The 13,944-nt window shown below is 40.1% G+C and overlaps 1 protein-coding gene across 4 annotated transcripts in view; it reads right to left on the bottom strand.

The window, feature by feature from the left end:
* Positions 1–3,783: 3,783 nt before the first annotated feature.
* dab1a (DAB adaptor protein 1a) overlaps positions 3,784–13,944 on the bottom strand; it is a 254,109-nt gene continuing 243,948 nt past the window's right edge. For all 4 annotated transcript variants that reach the window (XM_063001305.1, XM_063001302.1, XM_063001303.1 and 1 more), the window contains one exon: positions 3,784–4,863. Coding sequence is in view for 1 of the 4 variants with exons in the window: in XM_063001303.1 (XP_062857373.1) it covers positions 4,819–4,863 (45 nt within the window). In the remaining 3 variants the exon portion in view is untranslated. The remainder of the gene's footprint in view (positions 4,864–13,944) is intronic.

Here is a 13,944-nt window from a genome sequence, read left to right as displayed (position 1 = left end):
GAATGATTCACCACCTAAATAACAGCATGAAAGGGGGCTAACAAAGCATGCAGAGAAACAGATGGACTACAGTCAGTAATTGTAGAACTACAAAGTACTTCTATATGGTAAGTGGAGCTGATAAAATGGACAGTAAGTGTAGAAACAAGGAAGTGGTTTTAATGTTATGGCTGATCAGTGCAGGTAACTATATGTATTAAACACAAGTTACATTTATTAAGAAGAAAACAGTGCTGATTTTGGTATGTGTTTATTGGTACAGTATTACATGGTGGAATATGTAAATAAACAAACAAAAATCTCTAAAAATCCACTCCAGAATGTCATTTTCATTGAGATAAAAATAAGACGTTCTTTTACATTAACAAACGATTAGCTGAGGTACCGTTAAACAGATCTAAAAACATATTCAAACCATGATGATTATCTCTCTCATTCTTTATCTTCTTTTTATATCCCCGAATTCAGCTGATCAGCTTTAAAGGACCAAAATGGCTCAAAATAATAAAAAAAGGGCTCTGGCCATAAAATAGGAAGTATTAATCCTCACAGTGAATCAAATGCACTGTTGACTGATTGCTGAAAGAAATATTACTAGTGAGCTTCTTGGGTTTGATTCCAGATGAAAGCATGAACAGAATTGATTTACACATGAATGTGTGTATTTATGTGTAGGTGGGTGAGTGTGTGGGTGTGTTCGCGAACGTGTTTGTAAATGTACAAGGCCGCGCATATTTTATGGTAGCTGTGGTATGCGTGGTGTCATGCTAATTAAAGAGCAACCTACATGGCAGGATAGACTGAGAATGAAACCAGAATACATTAAAATACCACAGTTAATAGCACTTTTTTATCATTACATATCAGTGTTGCAAACTTAACATTCATTGTTTAGGTCTTTCTTAAAACATTTCGATAATTTAAGCAGTAAATGGTAAAAACAGAGCAGAAATATTAACCTAATATTAACTAATTCACCATTATTTAAAATACCAGGATCTGTGACTGTATTAATCTGAAATTAGATTAAGCAGTTTGGCTAGCTGTTAGCTCACTGATAGCTTGCTCATTTGTTAGCTGTTAGCTCAGTTGAACCTTTGAAACCCCAATTAAATTTACTGTAAGCTGTGGTATTTAGCAAACCCTTATTCATAGTAACAGTAGTGCTTAAATTAAACTGAAATTACAGTTTGCGTAACATATACTATTGTACTATATAGTATAGTGTGTGTTTGATGATCTGACAGTATAACATATGCAGTCTGAAACATGTAACACCGTTCATTAGCACAATGAAGTATGCACAATGTAGCTTACTGGGTGATTTTGGACACGAGTGTGAATTGAGGTCTCTGTTTACACCAATATATGTTTTGTGTTTATAATATATAATATTAACATATAATATATGTTAAAAATGTATCTTAATTACTGAATTGTTATTTAGGTAACATTAACAAAGAGCAAACAGGCTAGCTAGCTTTTAGAAGCTACGTTTACGATTAGTCTGGTTCAAATTGTTTGTTTACTGGATTTCAGTATTAAAGTCTCGATTGACATTGTCATACTCTAAGTGAATTACCTAAAAGTAGCCCAATATGTTGAATTAATTTTATTTTTTAATAATAATTTGTCAAACATGACCAATTGGTTTTAATTTGTTGATCTTAAATGTTGACAACACACTTATTAAGTCATGTTTTTTTAATTTAGGGGTACTACATTAAAATTATATGTAATAGAAATATGTATATATGTGTACACTTATGACCACTGATGGGTAAAGTGAATAACACTGATTATCTCTTCATCACGGCACCTGTTAGTGGGTGGGCTATATTAGGCAGCAAGTGAACATTTTATCCTAAAAGTTGATGTGTTAGAAGCAGGAAAAATGAACAAGAGTAAAGATATGAGCTAGTTTAACAAGGGCCAAATTGTGATGGCTATACGACTGGGTCAGAGCATCTCCAAAACTGCAACTCTTGTGGGGTTTTCCTGGCCTGCAGTGGTCAGTATCTATCACAAGTGGTCCAAGGAAGGAGGAGTGGTAAACCAGCAACAGGGTAATGGGCGGCCAAGGCTCATTGATGCATGTGGGGAGTGAAGGCTGGCCCGTGTGGTCCGATACAACAGACGAGCTACTGTAGCTCAAATTGCTGTAGAAGTTCATGCTGGTTTATATAGAAATGTGTCTCTCTGTCTATATGCATCACAGTTGCAGGGCTGTTTTGGCAGAAAAAGGGGGACCAACACAATACTAGAAAGGTGGTCATAATGTTTTGCCTATATATATATATATATATATATATATATATATATATATATATATATATATATATATATATATATATATATATATAGCTGAAATGTTATTTAGGTAACATTAGCAAACAGAATAGCTAGCTTTTAGAAGCTAAGTTTACAATTAGTCTGGCTCAAACTGTTTAAGTTTACTGGGTCTCAATTCAAATCATACAATTCTCATCAATGGATTTAGCCAAATATTATCTGGTGTTCTGTAATAATCATATTTATAGTCTAATCAGCTCTGCAGTTTTCTGGAGTCCATATGTAGCAGCCTGGATCTGGGAGTAAAAACATAAACAGCCAAAAAGCTATAAGAAAACACATTATCTTACTGCCAGACACGTAGGATTTCAGTATAGTCTAAATTGACATCGTCATATTGTTAGTAATTTATTTAATAGTATCCAAGTATACTGACATAATTTTGTTATTGTCTAATAATAATCTGACAAATATGACTGGTTTTAATTTGTTGATCTTATGTGCTGACGACCCTTGAGTCATGTTTTTGACTTTGGGGATACTACATTGAAATAGTATGTATTTATTTTAAATTAGGCATTTTTTTAATACGAGGGTTCTTCAAAAAGTTTCCACACTTTTAAAACTCTATTTATTAAGATTTTCAAAAACAAATTATAATACTTTTCTACATAGTCACCTTCCAATGTTTTTGGTCGAGCGTGTAGCCACTGATGCACCGCTGCTTTCACATCATCACATGAATATCTTCTTCCCCTTAGAGCTTCTTTGAGGTGGAAATCAGATGGCGCTGTAGATTTTAAAATCCAGACTATAAGCTCTCTCTCAGTCTCTCAGACATGACCAATTACTACTCCTCCCATCCTCACCATCTCCAACGAAAATATAAAAGTGCTGAAAAATTTTAATATCCCTCGTACATTATACATTAGTTGTATACATTTTGTACCATTCAAGCCACAAGCATGGCTCCAACTTTTAGGATTCAGTGCATTGACAAGCATTAAGACTCTGTATTGGTGTGATGATTTATGTTAGCCTACCTATACCTATTTCAAACAGGGTTATTTATTTATTATTATATACTTTAATTGCTAAATGAACTGAAGACTGAGACGTGACTTGACTTTGGAATTTGTAAAGAGGAATTACAAAAGTATTTTAAGTTCAACTATGTGCATGACGGTCATGATGTATTTTAGCTGCATGCCTTACTCCACTCGCTCCACCGGGCGTGCGTCACATTGTTAAAAACAAAACAAAACAAAACATGCACAGACTTCTTCCTGACAGCAACATAAAGCAGTAAGGGGTATTTCAGACACATGTATATATTGCTTGGGTTCCATGTCAAGCTTGCATCACTTAGGTCTGCCTATTTTATGGCACAGAGGTTTAGCGAACGTAATGAACACTATTGTCTTCCGTATCGTTATTGTTATGATTATTATTGTTATTTACAAAATGACTTGGACAAACCAGTGATGTGATGCCTTAAAGCCATGATTACCTTGACTCAAAAACACACCTTGAGTCAGCCTCAGGGGCTCCGCTGACTTACAAAATTAAAATTCCATTTTTAATGTCAGGGTTTGATTTTTGATTTTTTTTTTCTCATTAGTATTGTACAAAAGCTATAGAGAAGGAACAGTTCGATCACTGATTCAGCTTGTTTCAGCAAAGTCCGTTTATTTATTGTGGTCCTTTCCATCTGAATGAGCTTCTCAAGTCTTTCCCGGAAACAGACGAACAGAGAGAGAAGGAGAGAGATTTTGGCAAAGTCACTCCATGAGTAAGATCTCTACTTGAAGGTCTTAATTTTTGTTCCTGCATAGCTCCTTAGCAGCAGAAACTCAAATAGAAGGGGGAGAAAAACCAAACATTTGAAATAGATAAAGCACATAATCCTGTGGATAGATCCGAATGGATTACTCTGTAATCGATTGCGCTGGCCTGGACTACAGAGAGATGACAGTATGGAGGCTGGGATTAGGCAGGATCACGACTGAGTAAATTCTTCACTTTGCACTTGTGTGTGTGTGTGTGTGTGTGTGTGTGTGTGTGTGTGTACTCCAGTGAATCACCTTTCAGTTTGCACCCATCATACACGGGTATAGTTCGATATTTATGGCTAAACAACATGTTGAGAGGAATAGAATGAAAGAGTGACCCATATAGTATGAAAAACGAAGGAAAGGCGATGAGAGGTGTAAAGAAGCTTCTTCATGATCATCATTATCACATCATTCTACTTTCAGTTCATAAGTGACAGGAACACAGTGTGGTAGAATGAGAAGGAGCAATAGGTGGAAGATAGAGGTCAGTGGTTCTTAGAGATCCAGAGGTGAATAAAGGCCATGAAGTCTCCAGTGATTTGTCACAGGTGATATCTGAATCCATCCATTCTCATACTCTCTCTTTCTCTCACACACACACACACACACAAACACTGAAAGCAGATTTAGGGTTTGACCTCCTCCTCCCCCGAGCCTGGTTGTAGATTGTGTGCAGAGTTCCCATGATCCTTCACTTTTTCTCTTTAAAGATCTTGGCGTAGAGAGGGTCCTTCCCCTGGACAAAGACATAAGAATGGTACACTTCACTCCAACATCATTTATAAAACATCCAACCTACATGTACACATTTTTACTTTTTTATAATTATTTCACTTAATTATGGCGACAATTCTACCTCTTTAAGGTACGGCAACATTAGCAGATGTTAGCTAAAGCTAACTGTGCTAAACATTAAAATACAAACCAGTGGTGTGTTTCCCAAAACATTATTAAAATACCTTAAGTACATTAAGTATCAGGTTACAAAGTATTTAGGTTTATAAACAAATTGGGAGGCGCATCCCAAATCTAATACAAAATGTAAGACTTTAAGCAAGCATGTCTGCTAACCGAATATGTTTGTAACTTCATTTTTGTGCACCCCCCCCCCCCCCCCAACACATACTAGAATAGAATATACATAGACAAATGCTTTCTAGTGTCAAGATTTGATAAATAGTGGGTAGTAAATAACTATCAGCCTCCTATGAATCTTGTTACAGTACACACTGATCAGCCATAACATTAAAACCACCTTGTTTCTACACTCACTGTCCATATTGAAGCACTTTGTCGTTCTACAATTACTGACTGTAGTCCATCTGTTTCTCTGCATGCTTTGTTAGCCCCCTTTCATGCAGTTCTTCAATGGTCAGGACTCTCCCAGGACAACTACAGAGTAGGTATTATTCGGGTGGTGGATCATTCTCAGCACTGCAGTGACACTGACATGGTGGTGGTGTGTTAGTGTGTGTTGTGCACATTAATGCTGATGGAGTTTTTAAACACCTCACTGTCACTGCTGGACTGAGAATAGTGCACCAACCAAAAATATATCCAGCCAACAGCGCCCCATGGGCAGCGTCCTGTGACCACTGATGAAGGTCTAGAAGATGACAACCCAAACAGCAGCAATAGATGAGCGATCGTCGCTAACTTTACGTCTACAAGGTGGACCAACTAGGTAGGAGTGTCTAATAGAGTGGACAGTGAGTGGACATAGTTTTTTAAAACTCCAGCAGCGCTGCTGTGTCTGATCCACTCATACCAGCACAACACACACTAACACACCACCACCATGTCAGTGTCACTACAGTGCTGAGAATGATCCACCATCTAAATAATACCTGCTCTGTGGTGGTCCTGACCATTAAAGAACAGAGTGAAAGCAGGCTAAAAACTATGTAGACAAGTAGATGGACTACAGTCAGTAATTGTAGAACTACAAAGTGCTTTTATATGGTAAGTGGAGCTGTAGAAACAAGGAGGTGGTTTTAATGTTATGGCTGATCGGTGTATATTAATCTACCTTACAGAAAAGGTAGATTAATATAATATAAAAATATTAATATTGGTGATGAGAGGTGTCCTGTAAATGTTCTTTAGTTATCATGCACTGTACAAGACATTAGCTGGAAATGGGAAGCCAGCAAGCCCTAGTGGTGAGATGGTTTAAAATCTGTTTGACATGAAAAAAACATTTACATTCTAGACTTTTCATTAAATACAACAGTGTTTAATGTGTGTATTACAGTCGTTTATTTGCTTGATTTTTTTCCCTTGTCACATGGTGCCATCATGCAGTCAGCTTTTATAGGGCAATGAATCACATGGAATTTCCGTCTTGGGTCAGGGACTCAAATTTATTTGAGCTGAAAGATGTCGGTAAACCAGCACTGTATGTGAACTGTATTTCCTGTGCTTCATTGCACCACTGAGCAAAACCCCATTAAAGAAATTGAGGTTCATGCTGGAGACTCACACTCAGTAGTAAAACCCTAGATGTGTGAAGACGTGTATGTTTTTTTTCACACTAGACTCACCTAATGGGTCAATGTAAAGTCATTGATAAAATTAATGGCCAATACATCTGGACACTCACTGTAATGAATAAAGTTAAGGTGTTTTAACCACACCTATTTTACCAGGTGACAAGATTCAATCTGTATTATAAAAGTAAAAAGTGTTTTTGCAATACTGTCAGTAAAAGCTGGATAAAAGCTAAGTGTGTGTACAAGGCAGGGCATCAAATAAAGCCAGTATTGTCCAGGAGTCAGGTACAAATTAGAAACTTGCCTAATTTAGACAGTTATTGTCACAATATGTATAAAAAGTAAAAATTGAAGTACAGGCAGTTCTTCCAGATGGACAGCAGATGTCAGCAAAGCTCTTTCTGTTGATTACAAGCACTAGCCTGGAATGCTGAGGTTGTTTCGATGCAGGAGCGCTTTGGCTGCTCTAGACTAGTGGAATAGCAGTTGCCTTACTTAGTGGTTCACACCAATCTGGTTATAGCTGTGTGAGGAGGGAAAGAAGGATGAGTGGATAGATGGAAGGAAGAAAGGATGGATGAGAGGGAAGTAGGGAGGAAGGAAGGAATAAAGAAAGGAAGAAAGGAGGGAAGGGTGGAGGGACGGGAGGAAGAGAAAAAATGATGGGTGTGTGGGATGGATGGGAGTGAGGGAGTGAATGAGGAAGAAATAATTGGTAGAAGGATGGAAAGAAGGATGGATGGGTGAATGGATGGAAAGGAGGTAGAGAGGAAGGAAGGATAAGTGGATACATGAAAGGAAGAAAGAAAGGGATGGAATAAAAGAATGCCTTTATTTGTTGTATATACACATACATGGGTACAGTAAGATTAAATTTCGCATATTACAGCTGGTTTGAAAGCTGGGGGCAAAGTACAGGGTCGGCCATTGTACGGTGCCCTTGGAACAGACAGGCTCAATGGCCTCGCTCAATGGCCCAACAGTGGCTGCATAGCAGAGTCTGGATTCAAACCAACAACGTTCCGACTGTTAGCCCAAAGCTCTACCCACCAGGCTACCACTGTACCATACTAAAGAGCAGTATGGATGGAATAATAGATGGATGGATGAAAGGAGAGATGCATGGATGGATGGATAAATGGATGGAAGGAAGGATGGGTGAATGGATAAATGGAAGGAAGAAAGGATGGGTTAACGGATGGATGGATGGATGAAAGAACGGATGGAAAGAGGAAAGAAAGGGATGGAAAAATGGGTGGGTGGGATTTATGGGAGTAAGGAAAGAAGTGAGGAAGAAAGAATTGGTAGAAGGATGGAAAGAAGGAAAGAAAGAAGGATGGGTGGTCAGGAAAAGAGGATGGGTGGAAGGATGGATGGATGAATGGGAGAGGGAGGAAAGAAGGATGGGTGAATAGATGGAAGGAAGAAAGAAAAAAAGGATAGAAGGAAGGAAGAAGGGAAGGAAGGAAGAGTGGAAGGATGCGAAGGAGGGAAGAAAGATGGGAGGGTGGGATTTATGGTAGTAAGGGAGGTAAAGAGGAAGAAAACTATTAGAAGGATGGGTGGTCAGGAAAAAAGGATGGGTGGAAGGATTAAGGAAGGATAGGAGGAAGAAAGGAAGGAAGGAAGGATGGATGGATGGATGGGAGGGGGGAGAAGGGAAGAATGGGAGGAAAGGAGGAAGAAAAAAAGGAAGGATGGGTGGATGAATGGGAGAGAGGAAGGAAGGATGGGTGGATGGATGGATGGGAGAGAGGAAGGAAGGATGGGTGGTGGGTAAATGGATGGGAGAGAAGAAAGAAGGAAGGATGGGTGGATGGATGGGTGGATGGATGGATGGATGGAAGAAAAAAAGGAAGGATGAGTGGATAGATGGAAGGAAGAAAGGAAGGATGAGTGGAAGGGTGAAAGGGAGTAAAAAAAGGATGGGTGGGTGGAATTTATGGTATTGAGGAAAGAAAAGAGAAAGAAAGAACTGGTAGAAGGATGAAAGGAAGGAAAGGAAGGAAAGAAAGAAGGATGGGTGGTCAGGAAAAAAGGATGGGTGGATGAATGGGAGAGAGGAAGGAAGGATGGGTGGGTGGATGGATGGGAGAGAGGAAGGAAGGATGGGTGGGTGGATGGATGGGAGAGAGGAAGGAAGGATGGGTGGGTGGATGGATGGATGGGAGAGAGGAAGGAAGGATGGGTGGTGGGTGGATGGATGGGAGAGAGGAAATAAGGAAGGATGGGTGGTGGGTGGATGGGAGAGAGGAAGGAAGGAAGGAAGGAAGGAAGGATGAGTGGATGGATGGATGGATGGATGGAAGAGAGGAAGGAAGGATGTGTGGGTGGGTGGATGGATGGATGGGAATGAGGAAAGAAGGAAGGATGGGTGGATGGATGGATGGGAGGGACAAAGGAAGAAAGGAAGGATGGGTGGATGGATGGGAGGGAGGAAGGGAGGAACACAGGATGGATGGGTGGATGGATGGGAGGGACAAAGGAAGAAAGGAAGGATGAGTGGATGGAAGGAAGGGAGGGAGGAAGGAATGATAGGTAAATGGATAGATGGGAGGGAGAAAGGAAGGATGGGTGGATATATGGGAGAGAAGAAAGAAAGAAGGAAGGAAGAATGGTGGATAGATGGGAGAGAGGGGGTAAGGAAGAAAGGAAAGTAGGAAGGATGGTGGGTGAATGGATTGGGAGGGAGGAACAAACAAAGAAAAAAAATATGAATTATGTTATAGTCTCAGGTACAAAGGAGGGATAGATGGGTGGATGGAAAGGAGATAGAAAGGAAGGAATGATGGGTGAATGGATGGGAGGGAGGAAGAAAGAAAGGAAAAAAGAAAGAAATAATGACAGAAAAAAATGTCAGTCATAGATACAAAAGATAAAAAAGGTTGAAAGACAGCTCATGGTGGGAACTCTTGAGTCCTGCCTGCAGTCCAACCAAGCTGACAAATTAGCCTCACACCACTGAGTCATCTGTAACATAATAATTATGACTCACTTATTCCCTACTTCTCCTACTGAGAGGGTGGTTGGTGCAGGGACAAAAGAAATAAGAAAAAGAAATGCATTCAGCTGCTCTGACAGATCCAGGCAGGGACTGACATAGTAAAAAAAGTAACTTTTAAAAAAGAGAAAGACAAAAAGAGGAAGGACTGACATAATGGATTGCATAGACTTTCCACACACAAAGTCCCTGTAGGACATCTGTAACAGTACAGACGATGAATCTGAATGATGAATCTCTTTGTTTCGGTGTATGGTTGAGACAGTACAGAGAAAGGAAGGCAGATAACTGAAGGATTAGAAGGAGCAGAGAATTCGGCTACAGGGAGAAGCGCTAGTGAACAGAGACAGCCTCAGTCCCTGTTATGCTTCTTTATGCTTTACATCGTAGGTGACATCTGCTTTCTCTAACACCTCAGTTAGCTGTCCCCGTATTTTCACATTGACTCATTGTTAGTTCCATAAAGAATACCTTTATTTGTCATATATACACATACACGTGTACAGTAAAATTCAATTCTGCATATTACAGCTTGTTTGAAAGCTGGGGGCAGAGTACAGGGTCAGCCATTGTACGGCGCCCTTGAAACAGACAGGGTTAAGGGCCTTGCTCAATGGCCCAACAGTGGCTGCATAGCAGAGTCTGGATTCAAACCAACAACGTTCCGACTGTTAGCCCAAAGGCTACCACCATACTGCTCTTTAGTATGGTACAAATGGACATTCAGTGTGAAATCAGAATGGATGAATGAATGGATGGAAGAATAGATGGATGGATTAAAGGAGAGAAGGATGGATGGATGAATAAATGAATGGATGGAAGAATAGATGGATGGATTAAAGTAGAAAAGGATGGATGGATGAATAAATGAACGGATGGAGGAAAAGATGGATGTTTAAAGGAGAGAAGGATGGAAGGATGAATAAATGAATGGTTGGAAGGAAGGAAAAGAGGATGGATGAATGGATAATAGGAAGGATGGATGGAAACTGGGGTCAGAACACAGGGTCAGCCAATGTACGGCACCCGTGGAGTGAAGGATGGATGAATGGGTGGGAGTGGGGAGGGAAGAGGGATGGAGGGAAGGATGGAAAGATGGATGGGTGGGGGGAAGGAGGGAAAAGGGAAGGATATATGGATGGATGGATGGGAAGGAGGGAGGAAGGATGGGTGGATGGATGAATGGAAGCTGGGGTTAGAGCACTGGGCCAGCCAATTTTCGCCACCCCGAGCAGACAGGGTTAAGGGCCTTGCTCAATGGCCCAACAGTGGCTGCACAGCAGAGTCTGGATTTGAACCTGAACTGTTAGCCCAAAGCTCCACCCACTAGGCTACCACTGTACCATACTAAAAAGCAGCATCAGTGGAAATCATATGCTGTGAAAATGGGTAAATACAGATTAGTTTCAGATTAGTTTGTGTTATAAACAACCATATACACAGATCAGCCATAACATTAAAACCACCTCATTGTTTCTACACTACCTGTCCATTTTATCAGCTCCACTTAACTCCACATATAGAAGCACTTTGTAGTTCTACAATTACTGACTGTAGTCCATCTGTTTCTTTGCCTACTTTTTAGCCTGCTTTCACCCTGTTCTTTAATGATCAGGACCCCCACAGGACCAGTGGCGGCTCCTGCCAAATCTCTCAGGGGGGGCAATTGTTGCGATGATGGCCAAGGTGACCCGTTCAATGGGTAAATTAAAGCTTAAATAATTAACATCTTAAGTCATCTGTTAGTTTGCCCTCACAAATAACTTTGAACAGGGAGAGAGACCAGCTTTACCATCAATCATAAAATTAAGTAAAGCCTTCACACTAACTATTTAATTCAGTCTTCATCAGATAGCATTTTATTTTAGGTGCAGCAGATCCAGAATAAAGATTGGCATCGGGGCTGATGTGCAATGAATAAAGAAGTACAATTAAACAATTTGGGAGATACAATAAGTGCAATCACAATTTACTATTTAAAAATTATATTACTTACTTGTAATTTACGTGTAACTTATATGATTTTCCCCCCTTTGTAGATACTTGATGTTTAAATTTGGTCAATTCTTAAATTGCTAATTTATCCTGAGATTACACGATGGAGTTGCTCTGAACTGAGGTAATGGTAGTCATGGTGACGAGATCGCAACACCAGGTTACGTGTGACGCAAGCACGTAAGTGTGAGCCCTCCTGGAAGCCATTCAGAATGTATTGCAGCATCTGCAGTTCGAAAAAAAGAGCCTTAACATGAGTCTATGAGAGCAATCTGGGGCGATTTTCAGTTAGACTGGCCAGTGTAGGAGGTGGTTGATCGGTGTATATACTGCATATCTGCCAATTTAAGCAGTTCTATGTGCATTTTAAGCTGTTGCCTCTGTACGTGCCTCTGAATCTATCCAGCTTCATGAAGAACCAGACCCAGTAATAAGGCTGGTAGACTGGTCTGCATGTACACCCTGCACACAGCTCTGGTTCTGCACACTATTAAAGTTTTATACAGCGGAGGCAGGGAGCAGCCGCTCGCCCAGCCCTCTGCATGCTGGACGAGGAGATCTGATGGGTTTCTCGCTGCGCAGACTAACTGTTCATGGAGTCAGACTGCAGTGCTAAAGAGTACATTGCATAGCCAGCTCACCCAGGTTTTATTCATAGAAAATAGTGCAGTGTAGCAGGTACTGTGTGATTGATTTATATTAAAATTACTGTACTATTAATATAGAGAGCATTTGTGCTGAAATGTATATGCCACTTGTGTTAGTATGAAGTTCTTCTTGGCTGGCATTAATGTTGTGTCATTTTAATCTCTGTGTGGTTTATTACATCCATTCATTTATGTATGTTTAGTAACCACTACATTTTAGTCAGAGGCCTGGCAGTTTTTAGAGTCTACATAGAAACACCAAGTGCGTAGGATCAAAATACACCTTATAAAACGGATAGTTCCGGTCCTAAAATCTGATTGGCTGAGCCGCCTTCGAAGCCGTTGTAAAATCCCCGATAAACGCACACCTATGACCATCTCACATCATTCCATATTAATACGCCACTGAATAGAAAAAATTAATGTTATTTTCGCCCTCATGTTGCCTAGCAACACTGTTAATCGAACTATTTTGCATCGCGGAAGAATGCTTTATTGTAAGTTTATACACAATAAATACATTTATGAATTAAACATTGTTGTATTTATTATATTTTATGTTGACCGCCGTTTTATAAAAGCAATAAGCCGCTTCGCGTCGTGCCAAAAACGTCATCCCCGTGCTAAAATCACAGTAATGCACGGCCTCTCGTGGCTTATTGCTTTATTGAACCAGACACCAATCACAGAGCATCATAAACTCACCCATTCACTCACTCTTTCATTTCATTTCATTTCATTTAAGGCATTTAGTAGACGCTTTTCCAAAGCGACTTACAACTGTGACAGAATACAATGCAAGACATTGAGGGGTTAAGGGTCTAGCTCAGGCGTCCGACAGTATCAACCTGGCAGTGGTGGGCTTGAACAGGTGACTGATCACTAGTCCAGTACCTTAACCACTGAGCTACCACTGCCCTTTCAGTTACTATAGAGTAGCCAGTCCACTAACTGGCACATTAGAAAAATCTAAGTACCCATAGAAAACAATAGGTAAATTAGGTAAGGCAGTTGTAGCCTGGTGCTAATTTTAATTCTGTGTTTGTATGATTTGTGTAAATCCTATTTATTTAAAGTTTACTCCATGCTACCCAAGAAAGATGGGCCCTGCTGAGTCTGGTTCCTCTCAAGATTTATTCCTGTAATTTTAAGGGAGTTTTTTCTTGCCACTGTCGCCCTTGGCTTGCTGAACAGGGGTTTTTGTATCTGTTGGTCCTGGATTTTGTAAAGTTGCTTTGAGACAATGTCTATTGTAAAGAGTGCTATATAAATAAATTTGACTTGACTTGCTTAAGGTACTGGACTAGTAATCAGAAGGTCGCTGGTTCAAGCACCACCACTGCCAGGTTGCCACTGTTGGGCCCTTGAGCAAGGCCCTTAACCCACACATGCTTAGATTGTATACTGTCACAGTACTGTAAGTCGCTTGGATAAAAGCGTCTGCTAAATGCCGAAAATGTAAATGTAAAACCCATACTAGACTTGGTCACAGACCAGACCTTGTCACAGACAGCGAATAAAAAAAATAACATTTGTTCCTAGCGCCACAGGAACCTAAAGGTTAGCACACAACCTGTGCTTCTGTGCCAACTTTGTTAATTTCTTTGTCATGGTGGTGCAGCGATAAAATATGCTAACACTAGAGCTGACATCTCTAACTCATCAGTTCGAATCTCAGCTCT

The sequence above is a fragment of the Trichomycterus rosablanca genome, chromosome 9 (assembly GCF_030014385.1).
Source record: "Trichomycterus rosablanca isolate fTriRos1 chromosome 9, fTriRos1.hap1, whole genome shotgun sequence".
Classification (NCBI taxonomy): domain Eukaryota; kingdom Metazoa; phylum Chordata; class Actinopteri; order Siluriformes; family Trichomycteridae; genus Trichomycterus; species Trichomycterus rosablanca.
This window is presented reverse-complemented; position numbering and strand designations above follow the sequence as displayed.